This window comes from Juglans microcarpa x Juglans regia, chromosome 1D (genome assembly GCF_004785595.1).
Source record: "Juglans microcarpa x Juglans regia isolate MS1-56 chromosome 1D, Jm3101_v1.0, whole genome shotgun sequence".
Classification (NCBI taxonomy): Eukaryota; Viridiplantae; Streptophyta; class Magnoliopsida; order Fagales; family Juglandaceae; genus Juglans; species Juglans microcarpa x Juglans regia.
Window position 1 is genome coordinate 8,558,637 of NC_054594.1, and position 24,573 is coordinate 8,583,209.

Sequence of the window (24,573 nt, forward strand, 5' to 3'; positions counted from 1 at the left end):
TATCTATAGTGTTTTTCATATATATTTATATATATAGTTGATATTTATTTTCATACAAGAAATCCAACGAAGATTGTTAAAATCTCTTAACATCGAGAGACAATCAGAATTACAATGAAAAAGGCATGCTACTTTTTCTTTTCTTCTTAAATATTTATATATTTTTTAATTAGATAGTGATATGCCAACAATCCATTCACAACTTATAGATAATTTTAAATATAATAATATTTTTTATTATATTTAAACACATCAAATTAAAAGTAAAAATCAAAATCAAATTTAAAATAATACTATTTTATTACATAATTGTATAGAAATTATTATTTAGTAATAACTTTATCATTTTCCAAATGTCTCATGCTTTAGTAATCATTACTGATACGCTATTGGAACCCAAAAGCCTATCTCTTTTTACCAAATCTTTTTTGGTGATCTTGAGCTGCCATATATACTAAAATCCCTAAACTTTATTTTGGATTTAAAATATGAAAGAGATGTATACTTAAAAATTAACATCGATAATTGTTGACACAATCTGCAAACTTAACAAGAAGTTAACAGCTAGTCTTAACTCATTTGTTTTTACAGATGAGATAAAATGAGGTTTTTGCATATGAGAAAAGGTAAGATAAGTTAAGATTAAAGTTTAAAAGTTAAATAAAATATTGTTAAAATATATTTTTTTAATATTATTTTTATTTTAAAAATTGAAAAAAATTAAATTATTTATTTTATTTTGTGTAAAAATTTAAAAAAATTATAATAATTAAATAAAATGAATTGAAATAAATTATAAAAACAAACGAGACCGTTTAACTTATTTAATTAAATATGTCGATTTAAGGTCGAGAGATCTGGCCCATTTAAGCAAATGAGTTGGATTAATGGTTGATTCAAATACCACAATAAAAACCTGGCTTGACTGATCTGGCCCATTTAAGCTGGCCTTATGCTTGTTTTCATCTGGCAAATAAAGGTCAATTATATTTAGTTGATGAGTCAATTAAGCTTTGTGCCAACACGGCAAAAGTCATTGCAGCCTGATTTGGTCTACTTGTGAATTGATCTACTCGGTATCACACGATTAACATAGCTTGAAGGGCACAAGCCATCAATTGTAGGTCCTTCAAATCATCATTTGGCTTATGAAGTGATTATAATTTTGTTGGATTGCATATTCATCATACTCAATCAATGATGACAAAGTCGTGTACATGATCACCAATCCTCGGATCAGCCAAACGAACTGAAGTTGCTTTTAATAAACCTAAGGATCTTATATAGAAATCAAGCCTCCACATCCCTTACAGTTGAGATCAGAAATGGATGGCGGGTATGTTGCAGAGCCAAGACCAGCGATCAAAACTGGACGGCACACTAGTACTGTCTATTTACTTTATTGGAACTGAACTTTCTTTGGTAATTCTTGGAAGATGTTGGGAGAAAGACAGAGGCTGAGAGTTGTCATTTCCACATATATCTTCTGTTATCACCTATGCACTCCAGGTTATACTCATTGATTGAGAATGATCATCTAAAGTCTCAACTCAACCATCAGTGGAGAAGTCAGTCTTGGCAATTTGGACGTTTTTACTCGTTGATTGAGAATGATCATGTAAAGTCTCAACTCAACCATCACTCCAGCCCATACTCATTGGTCCTTTTTATGCACAGTTCAATGTTGTCAATTTGGACGCGGAATGGAAGTTTCCATGTCTGACCATTCACCGGAGGAAAAGATGGAATCGACCGTGAAAATGATTCAGATGTCTTTTTTGGGGTTACAGAATGTTAAAAGGTTTTAAAGCAGTACCAAAGACCTGACACAATATTTGGTTCTGACCAGACATTTTTGCACGGGTCCTACGACATATTTCTCAAGGGGTTATTAGATACTCATTCAAGCTCTATAATCATTTTACGATATACTGTATAAAATTTTAATTGACATAACATCTTATAATAATAGAACGTGAGCGTTACGAATATAATATAAATAATTAAATTTATTTCTTTCTGTCAGTTTAAATTTTTTGATATAAATAATAATTTTACACGATAATCAGAATAAAGATTCTAAATTTAAACTTAGATTCATTGATGTAGAGTTTAGCCTAATATAAAAGAGAGTGTTAAGAATATAATATAAATAATTAAATCTACTTATTCCTATCAGCTCAAAATTTTAAAATAAGCGGTAATAAGGAGTACCACGTGTTCATATTCCTAGAATATCCAATAATTATCTCTCTCTCTCGATCGGTAGTTTTGTGAACGTCATTTTTGCTCAACCAGCTTTCATTTTCAAGCTCTTGATTGGAAAGTTAACTGGCAATGATAAGTAAATCTTCCGTTCCTATCAAAAGCAATTTTTTTCTATTAAAAAACAAACAAGAAATTTATCATTAAAATTGGTGTGAACGTGTTGGAAGTTGTGGTATAAAGCTCTTGAAATGGAATTATGAGTCGGGCTACTTTCCGCTCAGAGTAGTTTGCTCAATTTGTAATTTGAATTTTTTATTTTATTTTTTTCATATTTTTTAATATATTTAAATATTTTAAAAAATAAAAAAAAATCTCAATATACTTAAAAATACTTTTTTAATCATTAAGTAAAAATAAATAAATAAAAAATTTGATCAAACAGTCAAATAGAGAGACAAAATAGTATTTTCCATAGAATTATATTGCAAATTTTGTAAAATTTAAAAGATTTATTGTAAAAATAGAAAACACGAATTCCTAGAAATTAAATTGACAGTTAATCCTAACATTGTAACGATTATTTTCTTTCCTTTTTTGTTTTTTTCTCATTTGCTTGATTGTTAAGCATTGTGCAAGCCAGCAAGACCGAGTAGGCTCCACTTGGAAGTGGAACACAAAGCACAGAACAAAAGGTTGACTTTGACTTGACAAAAAAAAAGAAAAACCTTTAATTATATCTATAAATTATATAGTATACGGCAAACTTTACGTTATTTTGGCTATAAAAAGAAAAAGTTGAAAATATTGGACAATCTTGAGAATTTTTTGTTTTAGATAGTTTTAGAAGACGAGAGATAAAAATTTTGGAATATGTTTTTTAAATAAATATTATATTAGAGTCTGTGAAAGTGATTAATAAGTAGAATTGAAAATTTGTTTACTTGTTTGAATATAATTATTTTAAAGTTTTTTATTTTTATTTTTGAGATTTCTAAAGGTTGTATTGATTTTTATATTAAAATAATGATCATGTAATAAATGGATGAAAAGTTGAAATAGAAAATCGGCATTAAGTTTTGTAAATATATTTGACGTAGTTTATACATATATCATTTCAATTATGTTACGTATAATTATTTTTTAGTATTTTTTGCAAACGCCATTAATGTGGCGGAACTCAGCATTTATTTTATATTAAAAAAAATGTAACGCTGCTAATTACATCAACGAAGTATACAGTAAATATATAAAAATGACTGTACATAAAATTTTTGATCTCGTTTATTGTACTCATAAGAACTTAAACTTAATAATCAACTAAAATTTTATTTATGAACAACTTATATAATATATAAACTTTGACAGAATTTTATTTTGAAACAATTTTATTTTAATAAAATAAAACTAGAACTAGTTTTAGTACGAAAAAATTCGTATCATCACTAAATATGTTTTTGTTGTGGCATATTATTATCATGATTGAGTTCTGCTAGATGTCCCGGATGTAAAATGATACTTGACCTCCTCAATTTATCGCTCAAAGTTATTATTTCTGTATTTTATTTTTTTAAAGAAAATAATTATTAATAAAATTGTAATTTTTTTTTAATAGTTAAAAAATAAAATTTTCAAATAAACTAAGGATCATGCCTAACAGTACATGCTAGGCGTGGCACCTAGCATTGTCCATGCACGGATTAGTGTAAGAATAAAACTAGTATGCCTTTCAATTTTAACCGTTCTATTTGACCGTTTGTTAAGATTATTTTTTTTTTACTTAATAATTAAGGAAGTAATTTTAAGTGTATTAGTATATTTTTTATTTTTTTAAAATATTTAAATATATTAAAAAAATATAAAAAAGAAAAAGAAAAAAAACCATTGAATGGTATACCCAACGATAAGAGTGGGGCGGCATAGTAGCCCCACTCCCCCACTCTTAGTGTAAATTGTCCATGCTAAGCTGTTTCTGGGTAGAAAAATCAATCAACCAAGCAATATAAAAGAAATACTTTGATAATAAAAGAATTTCATAAAAATAAATTTATAAATAGACGTGATTTAATGTGATTTATTAAATTATTAAATTATTTTTATAATAAAATAAATTTAACATATCACATAAAATAATATTAATTTATAAATTTATTTTTACAAAAGTTTTATTAACTGTAACATTTTTTTAATACATTAATTTATGGAGTATTCATGTTTGTGAAGAGAGACGGACTAAGGAGACGGAGTCACGGACAACTTAGTTCTCAAAATGTTGTGTTGGGCATTAAATGAGACTTTTATTTCCTAAATGCGCGTGGATCCCAACGGTCGACTTGTTGATTCAAAGCAACACATCACACCCCGCGCACGTTACCCTCATAGCCTTATCCCCGTTTCTTATCTTTGCAACGATGTATTTATAAGGGAAAAATTTAACTGTAAACGATCATGCACATTAATACATGTATTTATTTAATATAATTAGTTAAAAAGTAAATTTTATTTAAAATAATACTAATTTAAATTTAGAATATAGAGATAACAATATTAATAAACAGATTGATACGTAAATTTGTTTGTATATAACAAAACTCATTTACAAGTTATAGCTATTAATCAAATTATCTCACTTCGTTAAAAATAATTTTCATTTTTATTAAAGTTGTCAGATGCAGTAATAGATTATGTAAACGTCGTGTATTTTTTTAAAATAAGTAAAATTTATTATGAAAAAATTAATTTTTTTCATGTAAATATCATATTTATTTATTTTTTTAAAAGATATGTGTGATGCTTACCAATCTTATGACTTTAAATATAATTTCTTTTTATAAAATAATTATATTTTCTTTTAAAATTCTATTTAAAATATAATTATAAAAAAGTTCTACAAAAAGATTTTATTTTTATATTTTCCTAAAAAATACTAGATTTATAAAAAAAAATTATAATTTTTTGTTTTAAATAAAGCTTCATTCATAAACTTAAAGCAATATATAGTACATTATATTATATATTTTTAAATTACGAAGTAGATGTTACATCTCACCTTAATTATTGGAAGCACTTTTCAAGATATAAACATTATTTTATTCTATAAATAATTTATAAACTATTTTTTTTTTTTTTCATACATTGCAACTCCTCTCCTTCAAAGTCTTCCCTTCGTCTCCCCTCCGCCCTTAACGTCTAGTTAGTGCTCTCTCCACTGCCCGCCATTTCCAACTCTCCCCAGAATGAGAAGCCGGGACTCATCTTACGATGTCCAGATAACGCCTGGCCGGGTTCCCTGCTCTCCGTGCTCCGTTTACTCCGACACCTCCACCGTCGGGAGTTCCACCCCCGGCAGGAGCCGCGTCTCCGCCGCTGCCAGATCGGTCGCTGGAATCTTCGTCAGGTGCTTCGCTCCCCCGGAGACTAAGATCTCCACCTTTAGCGTCGCGGACTCCGAGGAATTCAAAGCTCCATCCGGTAAAGTCGAGTTTCTCATAATTCAGATTTGTTTTCTAAAGAAAAGTATCAAGTTGGAGAATTCTGAAAGTTTTGGTGTAGAATTCTCTTAAAGTCTTATGGTTCGACTTGGTTTTGAGTTTCTGTGATCTTTGCGACTCTAGTCCAGAAGTTTCCATCTTTTGACCGATTCCCGTTTTAGGTTGCTGAAAAAAAAAAAAAAAAAAAGGAAACAAAATTGCTATTAGTATTATCAGATGTTATTTACACCCTCGATAATCCACTGTACTACTTTTTGGGAAAGCCAATGGTCCCGAGTAGATCAAGGACAAGGGGGAGACTGCTCCCATTCCGCTCGCCGCTACCAAGTGAATCGCTTTTGCTTTCTTTTCCCCCTGGCTACTAAAATGTTTCAGTTCGCCAATCTTTTGTTTTGTCATATGTTTTATCCCTTTGTCGAGATTTCTAACTGACGAAGTGGGTTTACAGTTCTATGCTATATCAAATTTATTTGTATTCGCGAGATTAGTTAGAATGAACTTTTGAATTGTCACTGTCTTAGTTGTATCGGATGGTTCAAGAGCTGGTAGTGAGAGAAGTCGACGCGGTGCTTCAAACCGGGGAGTCTATGCCACTTCAAATAACTCGACACATAGGCGAGAGCCTGGGAGTGTCATATTCACCATGGATGAAATCTTCAGGGCCACGAGGAATTTCTCCCCCTCTTTCAAGATCGGACGCGGTGGGTTTGGGACAGTCTACAAGGGGACACTCGATGATGGAACCGCCGTTGCAGTCAAACGTGGCAAGAAGGTTTGGTCAAAGTTGTTTATTAGGATATTCCACTTTCTGGATCTGACATAACTTCGACAACTCTGTGGCGTAGAACTTTAATCAGTACTTCGTTACATTTCTTTGCAGAGTATTTCTCAGCTTGATAAGCATTTGGGGGTGGAATTCCAAAGTGAGATCCGAACACTGGCACAGGTGGAACATTTGAATTTGGTCAAGTTTTATGGATGCTTGGAGCACGAAGATGAAAGAGTTGTGGTGGTGGAGTATGTTTCCAATGGAACCCTCAGAGATCACTTGGATTGTGAGTTCTCTTTCTGTGGCCTTACTTTCACTTTGTGCGCACCTGCGAATGAGCTTAGTTCTTGATGTCTGATCTGAGAAATAATGCAGGTATTAATGGCAACATTCTGGACCTTGCTGCCCGGATAGATATAGCAACTGATGTGGCCCATGCCATCACTTATCTTCATATGTATACAGGTATGTTTCAGGGGTGAGCCCATTCATTTGTCTTGTCAAAATTATCAAAATTGTTTGCCTTTTGAGAGTATAAAATCTGTTTCTCAATGGATGATGTGTTGGTTCCCTTGCAGATCATCCTATCATTCATAGGGACATAAAATCTTCTAACATTCTTCTCACTGCACACTTAAGAGCCAAGGTAGCTGACTTTGGTTTTGCTAGACTCGCAGCTGAAACTGATTCAGGTGCCACCCATGTGTCTACCCAAGTTAAAGGAACTGCTGGTTACTTGGATCCAGAGTACCTCAGAACTTATCAACTTACTGAAAAGAGTGACGTTTATTCATTTGGTGTGTTGTTGGTTGAACTAGTCACAGGCAGGCGTCCAATTGAAACAAACCGAGAACACAATGAGCGGATAACTGCAAAATGGGTATGATTCTCTCCTGCCTTTTCATTGGTCACAATTTATTTTCATTAGTCCTAGTAATAATTTTATATGTAAAGGGGAAAAATGGTTCAAGACCGATACAGAAATCCTTAAAAAGTATGATTATGTAGCACATGTCCATCGAATGTCGACAGCTTAGTCTATGCAACTTCCAGCTCTACCATCTCTACTTATAAATGGATAGGTTGATTAAGTTACAAAGGAGCATTTTACAAAGAAAGAAAATTCTTCTCCTTAAGACAAATTGATGTGTAAGTGCAGGCCCTGAAAAAGTTCCTCGAAGAAGATGCTATTTCAACCTTGGACCCAAAGCTGGAATGCACTACTGCAAATCAGTCAACTCTTGCTAAGATTCTTGAACTAGCCTTACAGTGCTTGGCTCCACGAAGACAAAATCGGCCTAGCATGAGAAGGTGTGCAGAGATCCTTTGGGGCATCCGCAAGGATTACAGAGAGCTAACAGCTTTGGACTGCCGTTCACTCTCCTCTCATTCTCAAAGGAACGCTTCAAGGAGAGAAGGATGAGAAAATATTATGAGAGGTCTATAGTGGGAGTAGCCTGTAATCAAAGGATTTGTTTTAGGACTAGAGATAAAAATATGGAGTTATCTAGATATAAAAAGGCATGTAGAGGTAGTATCCAGCAATTTGAGCAATGAAAATGGTTCATTTTAGGAGGTGGCCAATAATCTTCCCAGAAGTGGATCCGAAGATGATGGGAAAAAGTTCACTTCTTGCAAGTGTAGTAGTGATCTATTTATAATTTGTTCATGGGATTTGGATTGTGTATAGCCAAATTTAGTTTGAGATGGGGGAAATTCTCTAGTTTCTGCCGCCTTCTGTGTGTGTTTTGTGTCTCTTTTCTTTTCTTTTTTCTTTTTTTTTTTTTGGTTTGGATTTGCTGCTTGTTTTCATTCTTCCTGTAGGAATCTGAATAATAGAATACTTATATTTGAAGTATTATTGGTATATTCCCATTGTACATTCTCTTGGTTCCTCGTCTTGCAGGAACCAAGTTTGTTTGCGTATTAGTAGGATCACACTTTCTCTACAAATAGGAGTGTAAACGCATCGAGATCGAGATCGAGATCGAGAGCGAGTAGTGGGTGGTAAAGTCTTATTTGTTTCATTTTTATTGGAGAATCCGAGTTTATTCTCAAATTACAATATCTTATATCCATTACAACTTATTTAGTACTCGAACAAGCTGGGGCCTGATAACAAGTTACTAAATTTTGACAAAATAGACTATTTATATTGTATCCTATAATTTTGTATACAAATTTTGACAAAAAAACTTTTTAATATATATATATATATATATTAATAAGAATTTAAGCAACAAGTATAGAATTAGGAACATGATTTCTTCTTATTTTGTAATATGGCTCTATTTGGATACATAAATACTCTCAAGTCATTTCATCTCATTATTATAATTTTTTCAAATTTTTATATAAAATATAATAAATAATTTAACTTTTTCAAATTTCAAAATAATAATAATATTAAAAAATAATATTCTGACTCATCTAAATCTATCTCATCTCATCTCATCTCATTTTATCTCACTATCCGAGCCAAATATTTTCTTTATGGTTTTAAAGAGAACTTTATGGTTTTAGATATTTTCCTTATGGTTTTAAAGACATCTTTATAAGTTCAGATTCATGGATACGAAAATTCTATTTATCATCCCATATATCTCTACACGTTTAGCCTAATTTTCTACGAGTCAGTATTTTTTGTTTTTGTTCAATTCAAATTGTTGATTTTTCCAAAATATGAATAATCTTTTCAGCTTGAATACAATGATTTAACAAATTGAACACAAACTTGTATTGCTTTTGTCAGAATCAGAAGACATGAAATGCATCCTTTTGTTTTGTCATCCAAAGCTTTGTTCGTTTTCTGAGACCAGTCCGAAAGAAAGGGACTAGTCCCGAGTCCCGAGTCCCGACTCCGAGCGGTCAGCTTCTACTTTTTTATATGCATGGTCTCTGCCTTGTTAAAGAAGGTGGTGAGCCAGCCAATTGTTCAGAAAAATGCCCCACCATAAAGGTTTTCCATCACATCTGACATTGTAAACTTGATAACATCTATTCCATAGCATCCTAGTAGGATAATGTATTTATTAGAGAATAATTAGAATTTATTATACACCAGTCATTATTCACTTCCACATTCCACACCCGACAGCTTTTTCTTCTTTTTTTATAAGGTGTGGAATGTGGAAGGTGAATAATGAATAATGAAAAGAATTATTTTTATTCAAAACTACCTAATAATTAGCCGAGAAAAACGTGTTTAGTGAAAAAAAATAATAAAATGGAAAATATATTGTTAAATCCCTTTGAGACTAACTTCAGAAATAATCAATTTTTTGCCATGGCTTGGCTGTTTTGTCCTACTTTGGTTGGCCCTATACAGTTAAAACATGAACAAAAAGACCGAGTTCCCAGCATAAAAGAGGGAACAAACCTCATGGAGAAGAATAATTTACAACAAACCGCACATAACATGTCCTACTTGGAACAACTGCTTGAGTTGGATGACTTATGGTCTCACTGCTAGATTTTTCTCCGGTTGTATGTGCCTGAACAAAAGAGCCTACTTTTGTCTGAACTTCATGCAAAACTCCCTCACATTCCCTGCCCTACACTCTCAGCTCTTGAGAATGAATCTTGCCGAGTCAACTCATAGTTTCCATCTGTGCGTATTTGATTCTCATTATTTACAGTCTTTGCTTTTGAACAAAGGAAGAAGAACGAAGATGTGTATATAGTCACATGCCAAACACTGCAAAAACATTTTACACATCAAACATCGAGTGAGTGAGTGAGAGAGAGAGATTTTCTGTTAATATTTATATACCTGTGCCAAATCCAGTAGCTTTCACTGGATTCCAGTTTCCAGCTAATAGCTGCCATGGCTAATGAAGTGAAACCTGCTAGCATAAATCCCCAGCGGAACCGTCTAAAAAGTTTCTGGATAAGATTTTGGAACCATCCTTTAATATTTTGCCATCTACAGGAAACAAGCAGCCTCGCCTTAGAAGAGTAAGTGAATGGATTATCCATAATGAATGCAAATTTGTTTCATCAGGTTCAAGCATACTAATAGTTCTGTTACATCTGTAGCATAATGCGAATACATTCTGTAAGTATAAGGGGCTGCAACAACTCACCCCAGTTAAATTATCTCTTCTGAATTATATTTGAGCTAGTTCTAGATGCCTGCTCCACCCATGCTCGTCAAATATGATTTTACACCAACCCCATGATTGCTCTGATAACGTTAAAATTATGATGAAATTACCATATTTCATCACTATGTTGCCATTCCAGTGAGTTGGGCTGGGCCCAAATTTTGATAACTAACCAGTCACGCATAGCATGTGCTGTCCCTGGCTATGCAGGGAACTATGTCCGTCCAAATGCCTAAACAAGACCGAGCAATAGCCTAGTGGCAGATATTTACCGAGGTGAGTCGGCTGTCCCTGATCTAAAAGTAGGTGTAATTATGAACTGAAAAACTATATGTGCTTATTTTGTCCTTCACTAAACATTTCTAAGCAAAATATAGAGAATTGACAATTAATGAATCTACAGTAAATAAAATATCGCTAAGAAAAGATACAAGCAGAGCAAGAAATAAGAAAGGAGTGATTCCAATATCTAGCAGGCTGCAGTGACATTTAGCTAGACCCTATATCTTATCTTATCAATATGTGGCCACAGTCCAGCTGGAATGAGGGTAACACCCTGGATTGTGAAAATTCTACCTTAGATGGGAGGATGGTGATGGTGTACGGGTGCTAAATCCCAGAGTGGCTGTTTATTAGGTGGAACTAGGCTTCATAAGTGATTTTAAGAACTCTAATGAACTTGCATTAGTCCTTTCAGGACATAGTGCAGGCGTGGTTTTCTTAGGTGGAACTAGGCTTCATAAGTGATTATTCTAAGAACTCTGGTAACTTCTATTAGATCTTTTGTGATACAGTGCAGATGTGGTTAGTGTTTTTTCCATGGTCACAACAAATGGCATTACAGTTAAGCTATTAATGCCACATGGCTTTGGAACATTGTGCACAGAAGCCTGGATGAGAATGTCAAGAATTTGAGAGTGCAAGATTATGGTACCCTGTATTAGAAAGTATCGCATTGAATGGGAGGATGTTGCATGGGTGCCAAGTCCTACATCAATTGTTTCGCAGGTGGAACTAAGCTAAGTGATTCTAGAAACTCCAATTGTAACTTCAATTAGTCTTTTTTGGGTCTAATGTATATGTACTGTGTATAAGCAAGCTATCAGAAAAACAATATTAAAATTTTGAGCCTATACTTTTTAACCCATTATCATAGTATTGTGTATTCTTAGGTTTGTATTATTATCAATTCCATCTTTTCTCAAGCAGGTCGATTTGTTTTAGTAAAACTTGATAATTTGAAAAAAAAAAAAAAACCCCACCTTTCTGGCATATTTAAAGAGCACCCAATTGAAAGAGAGAATGGCCAATACGTGGTAGAGATCTCAATCAGCCATCCAATAAGAAGCCCCAAAGCCCCGATTGCAACCACAAGAACAATATTGGAAGACCTGCAGGTTTGGCATGGTTACATTCCTACAATATGTTCTCATAAGCCTTATATAAATGAACCAGAACAATGTCTACACAGCATCAGGTACCTGGTTGCCTTAGTTGCAGCCATGAGGGCTGTAAGAATAGCTACAGCTGTGTGTATTGCCCTCTTAAAAACTTCATCAATAGTAGCTAGGTACACAAAAGTACTCACCACAGCCATGAAGGAGAGCCAAAAGTCCATAAACTGAAACATTTACCCTTTGAATAATCAAAACCAACTTAACTTAAGAGTTCTTGAGTGGGAGAGAGGGAGGACATTTGAATTAACATGCCAGAAAATTTACTGCATTTTGCATAATTTAGATCTCACTTGCCACTATAAACCTGTTTTGTTCCAAGCACCTCAAGCAAAGGTGCATTGTCATTGTCTCCAAATGATTTCAAAGCCTTTAATGACCCTTGTTGTCCATTGTATTTTTCAAACGAGTATGAATCCCATTGTATCCTCAATTTTAATATGATTTGCCCAAGTTTGTACAACCAATGAGCAAATCTTCATACATCCTACACCAGTTATAAACTGCAGTCATGAAAAAGAAAAATGGTGCAGGAATAACTCATACCTGTAAGACATTATAGGTTAACGCACACCATGTGCCTACATCACAAGCATGATATAATCCACTTGAAATTCCGCTACACGTGAATACCACCCACTCTGCCAATGCCTGCATAAAACAAAGTATAGTCCATTTGGAAACAGTAATGAATATAAAGGGTCAAAATTTTAATGTTGGTTGATTGGAATAGCTTGAACATTCTTGAATTATTATCCACTAACCATGCAAATCAGTTATGAATAACCTCCCCTGATATCACTAGAGATATCACTGACCTCCTTTAGACTTCTGAAATATCACTAATCTCACCATTATGCTGTGAAACCTGTGATGTTCGGTGGATAACTCAGCACTCTTAAGGAATTTAATCCATGACCTCGCTTCCTCCATTATCTAAGAGTTCACTGTTTTCTGTCTTCATTTTTTTATGATGAGCAACCCTAGAGATCGTAGCTTTTTACCCAGCTAAATCCCGAACCCGTGTAAGGCGCCGACAACTCACCGATAAAGTAAAATCATGTTTGTACCCTAGAGTTTGAACCTTAGATCTAGAGGGGGCATACCTCCAAGACCAAGACCAAGACCCAGACCAAGACCCTTACTACTTGAGCCAATCACTAGAGGTTTTTTCTTTCTTTCTTAAGGTCGCATCTTCGATTAAATTGGTGTTTGTATTCAAGGTCAAACAATCTTACAACAGCAGTAAATTGGATTACTTTTGGAGGATACACAAGCTATGCTACCATCAAAGCCTCGTAAAAGAGCAGTGACATTGTTGTATACAATAAAATAGAATGGCTTCTTGTAAATACCAAAATCAATTCACACCCTTTGTAGTAAGAAGGTTTAAATTGTTGTCAATCCAATCCCAAAAACAGGAACACGCATTACCTTCCGTCGAAGGGCCCAAAATGCAGGAAGTACAGCCGCAGCATTTGATGCAATAAGGCAAATTGATTGCCATATGTGCCCTACAGCAGTTTTAGACAAGTGAATCAAGTAAAAAACCATTGAGTTGCATACCAAATCCTGGCACAAAATTTATATGCAAGTAGATGTTTTGGTAAATCATATGGTAGAAGATTAAGAGCATGTCACCTTCAGCTCTGTGCTAATACCATTACAAATTCTTTGAGACTTACCAAAAAAAAAAAAAATACTTGTTTGATAACAGCCAAGGACATATTAAAATTATCATAGGCCAAGTACAAAACATTATCTCATGTTACTCCATATCCATCATTACCTTGATGCGATACAATTTCAACGCTACAGTCAAAGCCTCCATGCCTTCGATCGCAGGAGCAGAAGCTGCAGAAGATTTCTTTTTTTTATATGTAAGAAACACTTTTATTCATCAAATGAAATAGGCAAAGCCCGTGTACACAGAAAGTATACATAAGAAACACCTAACTACATTCTAGAATCAGAAATCGAAAACAAAAATTCATTAGCAGACCCTCCATTAATTTTGAAAACAAGAAACACCCAACCTGCATCCGGGCTTATACTCCAATTTGGAGTAGCCAATGTTACATTTGGAGCTCCTTGGAATCATTATAAAGCACAAGAAATTTTTCCTCCCAAGCAATATGGGATCCTATTAACCACTTTTCTATACTCAATCTGGGGTATTACAAGAATTAATCCCAATGAAAACTTCACTTGTAAATAAATTAAGAGATTTTCTGGTTTCAACTAGTTCAATAGGTAGTCTCCTACGGTCTTACCATTGCACAAGAAATTTGAAATCAAATCCCCTCTACTGGAGAAAGGGGGATTCATAGAAGGGAGAGGACCATCTTGCTTTGTGTAGCACATAGGTCCAGGGGGCTTCCAATAAAACCAAAAAAGTGGATCTTCAGATATGCAACACTAAAGAAATTTCTCATTTACTTGAACATTATTATATGGCATATAATGTACCAAAAGATTCCACCAATTTAAAGCATGAGACGTGCTTGTTTAATTATGTCATGTGAAATCATTCTAAATCCTTACAAAGAAGAAAGTATGATATAACATATAAAAAACCCAGAACTTGAATCAATTGCCTTCCCCATGGTAGTAATTTTGTCTTTTCTCACAAAGCTTGATTTCTTTCACTCACTTTTTAAGAAAAACATACACACTTACATAAAGAGCTTAAGTTTCAGTCACTTGTGTCTCAGTATTATCCTCTGGCCAAGCAAAGATTCTAACTAACCCTACCCTGATAAAAATACTTTTGGGCAAAGAGATATTAATCAAGAAGTTTCACTTATAGTCTCCAACGATATAAAAATATATATATATATATTATAGATATATATATATATATATATACATACAATTAATTAAGAAAATAAAGGGAAGAGGCTGAACAAAAAAACCTGTATGATGTCAATCCACTTGCATCAAAAGCAACTCTGCAGTCCCCATGAGAGGAGCATCGTTTTGGGCATCTTTCGAGGGAAACAGACATGATAGTTTGATCTTTGGAAGCACTACCACTAGTATTAAGATATCTCAATCCAAAACCCCAAGTTCCTTCTCTGGCATATAAAATATAAAAATCAACTTTTTCTTTGCTGGAATTGTACAACTTGAAAAACATGGAGCCATCACTACTTCTTGAAGTGTTCACATAATAATAGTCCCAGTTATTTAGAGATGGTAATCCACCAAATCTAGTGTATACTTCGTAATCTATCCTTGCATCTGATGTTAGTCGGATATGTATATTTCCTCCGGCTGCACCACGAGGAATGTCCAAAATAAAGTAAGTCCAACTATCATCCGGTTTCCCACCATACGAGGAGTTGCTTGCAAGGGGCTCAAGAGGGAAATTGGCTGAATTTGAGGATAGTTTTTCACTGACTGGCAGATAATAGGATTCAAATGGGTTTGAATCTCTCCTGAGAACTGTCTGCAGACAACCATTCTCAGCTTGTCAATAAGTTATTCCGGCAAATAAATTTTTTTTCAAGCATCATGAAAAGAGAAGACTATACAGGCATAAGCTCCTCATAAAATTAATATAAAGAAGTGAGAATTAGACTTTTAACCCACAAAATACAACCAGTTTTTTATTTTCTATCCCAAAGTACCAAAAGTATCATTGTTGACCCTAAACTATTGATATTTTCAATTTGCACTTTCAGTTAAGACCTAACCATAAAGATTGTGGCCAGCAGCCATTTTTCCATTCATCTTAACGGTTGGATCGTAACCGAGAGAGCAAATTGAAAAATATATGCAGTTACTGTGCAAAGCAAAAATCATGCAGTAGTTTATAAATGAAAAGTGTGAATTCCCCTATAAAGAATGAAACTTACGTGAAAATGCTTATTTGAAAACATCCAAGTTAGAATCCAGATTCTATTTGTTTTATAATGATATCCTAATGCTCAATAATCATCATATTCTGCCATTTCAAGCCATTCCATATATAAACTCAAACAACTTAAAAATGAATTATCTGCTGATCTTAGCAAATGAGCCAAGATAGGAACCCCATGTAGAAACATGCTTGGGCCTTTATGTACCAAATAGTGCAAGTTGAGAAATCACATTAACATTTTTTCATCCCATTATACCAGCTGTCTATATTATAAAGACGCATAACTTAATAGAGGCAGAAAACAATACTATCAACAATCGCACCTGAAGGGCATATCTTTCCCATGTACAATTTGATCCAGCCTTCCCTATGGGACATTGAAGCACTTGTGATTCCATTGAATAGCAAACTTTCATAGCAGTGTTTTGAGTCCCTCCAAGTATATTTGAAATATTAACAGGTAAAATAGTAATATACCAGCGGCCAACCTTTGGCGAGGAAATAGACAAAGGGGCTTCACTAATGTTACTGGAATAATCATTCACAGTTGCTGATGGAATTGCACCATGCCGAGCAAAACACATTAAATTAATTCCACTTATATTCCCATTGTTGTTTGTTGCTGATACATTATACTTGATATCCGCTGCCATAATGGTCAATTCTTCAGCCACTCCGACAACATCCAATGAGTAAACTTTGGGTTCACCATCTCCAAGGCAAGATGTTTCCAAACTATTTTTGCAAGAAAACATATGTTCATTTGTTTGGTTGTAAGACTTGACTCCTGAAAAATCTCCTGCAGGAAAATAACTGTCTAACAGAATACATGAGAGTTGATCAACTGTCTGGTTGCAGTACTGGCCCCACATTGTTGTGGTTGTACATCCTTCCACTGTTATGTTGGCACTGAAGGAGTATGCTGAGCCTCGGACAATCTGCAGTATCAGAGTACCACTAGTTTAGATCTTCAAATGATTGCAATACTCATGAATGCCAAAACTTAACCTACCAAGACTGTTCATTGAAGAAGAGAAAGAAAGCAGATTAAAAAGAGCTCAAAAAATAAATCAGCAATACTAATGTGTATATCATTCTGGCATCATGAATCTCATGATAGAACAATATTCATTGAAATTTAGCACAACCGCTAGATTGGGAAGGGTTGCAGGCCAGCTAAAGTTTCAGATATAAATTTCTAGCACAAATCAGAGGGCACATTAAATACAAGAATATTAGAACTTTTTGGTATCATGAATAAAATGGCTTATGATCCCATTCTGAATAATTAATCAGCTCCAAAATTTAGCTCCCATCAATACAGTTCTAAAAAAAAATTAATTAATGAAATTGCTTCCTCACATAGCTCACAAGTGTTTGAAAAGTTCCTTTCGTACATCAGATTTAAAATTAGTACAGCAGGAAAGTCTTCCTTGGTTCCCGGACACCCGATGCCCATAAAATAAAAAATAAAAAAGTACGGCAGGAAAGAAAAAGTAAAAAGAGAATCTACTATTTAACTGAAATATTTTGCTTCTACCATTAAATTAATTTATTGTGATGCGAAATACACAAGTTAGTGGATGAAGCAACCTTCCTAGCTGCCACAGAAAAAAAGCTCATAGAAACTGCATACGGAAGGGAAAAGATATCACAAAAATGAGCAAGTGATAAACCATACCATTTTTGATTGTGTCCTTGTAGGTCCAATGCCATTGAAGAGACCAAAATACCAAGCTCCCGGAGATATCTGAATAATTCATTATTTATTATCTTATTAACCAGACAATTGGCGAAAAATAGATATAAAAAACAAAACAAGGAAAGCAATTTTGAAACTTCCAGTGCACCAAACTGGTGAAACTTAAAACCTCCAACAAAGTGCATACAAGTAAAACAAAAGATATATAGAAAACCATGGTTCTGTGCCAATTTAATTAATTAGAGCATAAATTGAGTAAGAAGATTTGATTTTAGCATTAAAGAAAAAAGGTATAACAATAAGCAAGATTTTTGAGATTGACCTGCTCATTTGTCAACTTCAGTGTGATATTTTTCTGCATAGTAAAGCATTGTTCCACATTCTGAAGAGCTTGTATTCCTCCAAATGAGCCATTAGAAAGGGGAAATAACACTACAACAGCAGAAAATTTTTCAAAACAGCTTGCAACCATAATCAGATTAGACTTGGACCAAGAAAAAGAAGCCAAACAGAATTCTTGTTTAATTGAGGTTCAATTAGATTTCTACTAGGTCACTTTCACCTGAATTACCTGAAACATTTAGAAAAATGTTTGAGACATCTGGCAGTGGTGGGCTGCCATCTCTGAAGCAAATTACTGGTAGTGCACTTTCAGGAGCCTTTTTTAGGCTTACAGCATCCTGTGAACAAATTGGACCATAAGCAAATGACAACTCACAATGCATTAAATTTGTAACTGATTTATACAATTGCCATCATTCTAAAGACAGATTCTTGAAGCACGATGTAATTCTATATTAGGTGAAAAGAAGAGTACAAAGACTCCAGAATTACTGACATGAGTGAGTAATAGGAAAAACTTGGGAATATCAGACGAGAGCATGGTATAGTTTTGTTATATGTTTAATATATATATTATATATATATAAAAAAAAAAAAAAAAAAAAAAAAAAAAAAACAAACTTATCGAAAAAATATATATCAAAAGAAACAAAAACTCTATGTGAAGTTATTTTTACGTACTCCTTGCGCACTCAACTGATGTAATTGGCTGCGTCATATTAAACAAAAGTGATGCAGCCAATCACATCAGTGAAGTGCGTAAAGAGTACGCAAAAGTGACTATATGTAGTAGAATTGCAAAAGAAAACTCATATCCAGGAATTAGCCATCATGGAGACGTTTGAATACTGAAAAAAATCCTATCAATTATTCAAACTTGATAAGCACACTTACAAGCTCGACATCTGAGTTCAATGCTATAGACATGGAAGAGAACCATGATGGCAAATCAACTGGAACAAGGGAAAAACAGCAAAACCAGTAAGATATTGTACAAATTGTAGATTTTCCATAAAAAATAAGAAGGAAATAAATAAAGGAGACAATATTAGTGTTAACATCTTGAAAAAATATCCCAGTAACTAGGTTCGATTTCTTCTGGATTTGATGACAGGAAGCAAGCTTCAGCACATCTATAGTAAGGAGGAAGGAAACAAGGTGAAAGCATGTGAAGTACAAACTCATTATCGAATTTAATAAGAGACTGAAACAATCAATTTGGTCATGAACCCCCCAAATGATAATTGAACTTGGTTAGCAGTATATACTCCAGTACCAAATACCGTGACAGAAAGCAGAATCACAATGGAGTACTGACGTTACAAACAGGCCAAACCTTACTTCTAAAACTGTCGGATAAAGCAATGGTACTGAATTTTGCAATCAGCACGTCAAACTTATAGCTTAAACAATGTAAACGTCCTATGTTACACCTCTGTTACGACTGCTACTTGTAAAACAATAAGACAAAATTATACCATCAATGGTAATCAGCAATCGAGCATTCAAGTAAGAAATAATCACCAAATTACTTCAACTTAAAAACAATAATCATAACACTGGAGGCATATGCACAAAACAGCAAAGAGCATGTAAACACTTCCCTGTATTCCACAAATTCCTTGTAAAAACAAAAAACAAAAAAAACGTATTCCACAAATCCACCATCAAATTCAATTCTTTTACGACGACCCACCAATCAGTACACCCCAAAATTCTTCAAGAACCAATGAAAAATCAAACTTATCGGTCAAATCCTCAAAAGGGTCATTCATAATTAATTTAAACCCCACTGATATAGCTCAGAACTAAATTAGTGGCCCAAATACTCAAACGGGTCATCAAGAACTGGTTTGCACACCTCTAATATAACGTAAATCAAAGGGTCTGAGCGTCGTCCGAGGGTAACTGAAGCTGGAGAGAGTGAAGCTGTTGTAACCCAGCTCGTCGTACATATAGCAGAGGCCGAAGAAACAAGAAAAAAGAATGAAAAGACTGAGAATCGAATTGGAAGAGAAGCACCGAATCGAATTGAAACCCATATATTTTTTTGGTGATTCTCCCCGCACAGCACGGGTGGGAAAAAAAAAAAAAAAAAAAAAACAGTTGGCTTTTAAGGGATTATAGGGTAATAATAATAATAATATGTTCAGTTGGTGATTAAAGAATGAGATTGTAAAAGAAAACTAAACGTACTCTTCAAGCTTACGGTTGACTTGTACTCGTCAAGCTGGTTTGGTCGGGCTGATTGAAGATGAGGATGTTGGAACCACGCGCTAGTGAGGATCGCGAGAGTCACGTGCCATGCGGCGATGAGTTTCTTTGAATGGTTCGATGTACGGAAGGGATATATATTTTTTTCGAATCATTCTAAGTATTCTAAACATCAACCTATAATCGTAGTACACTTCATATTACTATTATTTTTTATTATTATCGAATCTTAAATTGTGATTTGATAGATAATTAATATTATTAATTTTAAATAAATAATAAATATTATAAAGACTTATTTTTATATATTTAATATTCAAATCATTATTTTGATTATTGTTTTTCTTTTTCTTTTTTATGAGAAGAAGAGAAGTACAAATAGGAAACTAGTTGGCTAATCTTCTCGAATGTGAAAGTCCTGAGTTAGGTTTAGATCTGACTAGTAAAGCTCAAGAAAGTATTACTCCATTTGGATTAGGAAAATAATAGGGTTAACACCTTTCTATTATTTATTTATTGCTCTTTTTGTATTTAATTTTTTTTTTAATTTTACTTAATGATTAAAGAAGTAACTATTAATAAAATTATATATTTTTTTAATTTTTTCTTAATGATTAAGGATTCTAAAAAAATACTTAAAAGAAAATGATAAAAAAATAAATACACTACAAGTAGTAAATGGGTAGTATAGGTAGTAACCCGATCACTACCATTTGGATTAATAAAGTATTTCATCTCATCTCATCTCATTTCATTTTATTATTGTAATTTTTTTAAATTTTCATACAAAAATATAATAAATAATTCAACTTTTTCAAATCCCAAAATAATAATAATAATATTAAAAAATAATATTTTAACAATATTTTTTTTAACTTTTATCTTTCATATAAAATCATCTCATATCATTTCTGAATCCAAATCAACTCTTATTCTTGTCATGTCACTTTTTTCATTCCTCACAACTTTCACTTTTTTTTTAGCTTTTCCTTTATTTATTTAAATGAATTACTAGATTTACAAACAGATTTTATAAATAAAAAATTTATAAATTGACGTGACTAATAAATGTAGAATATTAGATTTATTTACCTTTAAAATAATTTTATAATATAATGTACTATAACAAACTATATCAATTTGCGACATTACTTATATGAGATCTCTCTACAAATCAAATATTTCTTTTATAAAATACAAATTATGATGAAACCCCTACATAATTTGATTTCTTAAAATAAATCTAGATACACCAAGGACCTAGCACATGATGATGAGTAAAAGATTTCAAAAAAAGAATTACTAGAATAAAGTATAAATTAGTGGTATAAATCTAGGAGTTAATATTACAACATAAGCTTAGATTGACATTGATGATGAAGTTTCAACAAATGGTGCTAGGTTATTACTCTCATCTTCATATCAGAATTGATCATATATGTTTAATTGGTAACCACTTTCAAAATCTTCTCAAAAAGCTGATTCTCATGCTTAAAAGTGTTTTTGCATTCTAGTTTTGAAACCATTTTCAAATCAAATCCATTTTATAAAAATTAAAAATATGTTATAAAAAACATCGATGCGATGTGTTGGAAGTAGCGAAATACCCCTCTCAGCATCTAGGGTTTGCGAGGATGGACATTTCCTCCTCCAACACAACAATAGCAAGTGATGACGAGGACATCCTTCTCCCCACCATGGTAGGCATACATGAAGAGAGCATCTCCATCCCTCATCATCACCATGTGAGGAGAGGAATTAAAGGAATAGATAGAATTTGTTCCATTGATCTCTATGGACAAAATGGATGGAATGAATACATCACATGACTTTGTTGGATGTATTAAAGATTTTGATGATAATTAGGTATGTTGAAGGCCATTTATTATTAAAAAGATAAGGTATAAATGAAAATCAAACCCAAATTTAAACTATTGCCAACTCCAAAAATTAAAACCTAAATTAAAATCATGTCTTAACCAAACATTAAAATGTATTAAAAAGAATCACCAATCAAAGATATTGTGCATTAATAATTTAATACTATCAATCTTTTTTAAAAAAACAAAGATAAAATTGAAACCCTAGTAAAGAATATATATATATATATATATAAAATAATAATAATAATAATAATAACTCATACACAAACTTCACAATATTCATTAAAATAAAAGAGGCATATTCGAGCGAAATTCCAGAGAATTACCAAAAGTATTTTTTTAGGTTGGCGTATGGGCTATTTATAAAGAGATGATTTTTTTACTTTTTCTTAATTCTAAATCCGTGGTAAGATACTTAATTGATAAATCTATATTTTTCAACCTTTTTTGCCCCCATCAAGACCCATTTAAGATAACCTTTACTCTTTGGTCACTTGAATCTTTGAATTGTTCGAGATTAGTCTATAATATTTATCTTACAATTGAAATTAGTGTCTCTTATTCAAAAATGAAAAAGAAATTAGTGCCAAACGTATATAGTAATATGATCAGAAGCTAAATGAAAAATTACAGTTGGAAGTAGGTTCTCCTTCTATATTGATTTGAATGGTCAGGGTCAACAGTGTAAGTTAAAATTATGGATTAATGTTTAGTTCGAAACTTCTTTTTTTTAAAGCCAATAAATTAAAAAACCGTTAAAAATAGACAAAAAATCTGAGTAATAAAAAATGAAAAAAAGGAATAAAAAATAGAACAAGAAATATCCTCGTAGGAAGAAGGACTAGATCTCAAACCATTGAGACACTCTAAAATGGCTAAATGTACTTAGATTGGTTAGATGATTAACATTGATTTAGTCAAATGCTAGTGGAGCCTATAAAATAGCTAACGAGGCTTAAATTTGGACTATATTGGATTAGGCAACATAAACCCAACCAACCTTTGAGCTTCACTAACACATTTGGGATAAACAAATATGACCTTTAGTATAGCATGACCATTTCATTTTTTATGATTATTTCATCCAACAGAACCCTACTTTTTCCTCTCTAAATTTTCAGTTTCTTTTCCGCAATCTATGCAATTTGATCTCTTCGCCTTCGCCAGAGGCTAAAGTTCTCCACCATCAACGTCGATCCTTCTACATTTCCCCCTTAACTTTGACGTTGCCATCATCACTGGCCTCTGTCATCAATGTATCCTCAACCGACAACATTCGAAAAATTAGTCCACTGAGTGAAATCAAACCATCATGCCCCTTATTTGCATGCATTTCAGGCAACGAGTTCGATTGTTTATCACCACCGCACCACCCACAATAGCATTGTATGGTCTTCATGATGCCACCACCGAGCAAGTATGGCCTTCGACAACACCTAGCTTGTCCTTTGTTCCCTTTGTTGTGTAATCAGTTTTTGAGTATTTTTATGGTCTAATCCTTTCTCTTACTCTCTTTCATCCCTCACAGAACTTATAAACAAAGGAACTAATTTTGATCCTAACCTAGGTAACGTGCGATTCTAACCTGCATTATGATTTTGAACACTGGTATTTTAATCAAGATTATGTCTGATTTTGCATTCATTCCTTGGACAGAATGGTTGTGTTTGTTATTTGATTTAGGATTTTCTAACGAAAGTCTTTATTGGGTTGACGATTTTTATCTTATAAAACCCCTGTTATAATTATTGTTGAAAGATTTTAGTGGTTTGAATCAGGGTATGTACATGAAGTTGTATGATATGAAGCTTGGTGTGGTTCTCAAAATTGTATTACAACCTCTGTGTACCTTTGTATTTTGCTCTATTTTGTGTTTCAATTTAGTTTGTACATAAAGCTTGGTATCTCTATTTCGATTTGTTCTTGTTTTGTGTATGGTTTTGGTTTTTGGAACCATTTCAAACAACATACTGGAACACTTCAAGTTGTTATTAAACTACATGTGGTTGGTTTTAACCCACAGTTTGCTGCATCAAAACTCTTGTAAAATTAGGATATCATGTTAAAAATGGTTGTCAAGTAATGCCCTAGAAGTGGTCCAAAATTATAGACATTTTTGCATTTTTCTAAAAAGTTATCTTTGCGTTATTCAAGATATGAAACTAGTACTGAGTTCCAGTTCTAGCAATGTATATTACTCATTTTAATGACCTTCCAAAGTTTTTGGTCCTTTATGAAACTACTTTAGAGCAACTCTAAGTATACTAGGATTTTCTTTTACTCACTCTTTATTATTTTTCTTTCTATGTTATACATAAAACTATTACTATAAACCTAGATTGAAGAAAAATATACTTATCCAGAATTAGATTTTATGAAATTGCTGCTAGAGTTGTTATAGTTTAGCCCACAATTTGTTGCACCTTGATAAAATGAAAAGACCTTTTATGGATTGTTTTTATAAGTGTTGCTTTAGAGTTTGTTTTTTTTTTTTTTTTTTTATTATTATTATTATTATTATTATTATTATTATTATTATTGT

The 24,573-nt window shown here is 32.9% G+C and overlaps 2 protein-coding genes across 2 annotated transcripts; one reads left to right on the forward strand and one right to left on the reverse strand.

The window, feature by feature from the left end:
• The first annotated feature begins 5,332 nt into the window (after positions 1-5,332).
• On the forward strand, positions 5,333-8,332 carry LOC121235099 (calmodulin-binding receptor-like cytoplasmic kinase 2). Its single transcript, XM_041131336.1, has 6 exons — positions 5,333-5,676; positions 6,218-6,468; positions 6,577-6,751; positions 6,841-6,930; positions 7,044-7,345; positions 7,625-8,332. Exons 1-6 carry the CDS (start codon positions 5,442-5,444, stop codon positions 7,886-7,888), a joined length of 1,317 nt encoding a protein of 438 aa, XP_040987270.1. The 5' UTR covers positions 5,333-5,441; the 3' UTR covers positions 7,889-8,332.
• A 1,371-nt stretch (positions 8,333-9,703) lies between these two features.
• On the reverse strand, positions 9,704-20,123 carry LOC121265478. The gene is made up of 14 exons (XM_041169133.1): positions 19,796-20,123; positions 18,829-18,887; positions 18,164-18,272; positions 17,915-18,024; positions 17,572-17,640; positions 16,214-16,828; positions 14,941-15,476; positions 13,815-13,879; positions 13,460-13,539; positions 12,572-12,676; positions 12,053-12,192; positions 11,834-11,962; positions 10,238-10,390; positions 9,704-10,162 (listed from the first exon to the last, which is right to left on the reverse strand). Exons 1-14 carry the CDS (start codon positions 19,974-19,976, stop codon positions 10,006-10,008), a joined length of 2,508 nt encoding a protein of 835 aa, XP_041025067.1. The 5' UTR covers positions 19,977-20,123; the 3' UTR covers positions 9,704-10,005.
• Positions 20,124-24,573: the final 4,450 nt, after the last annotated feature.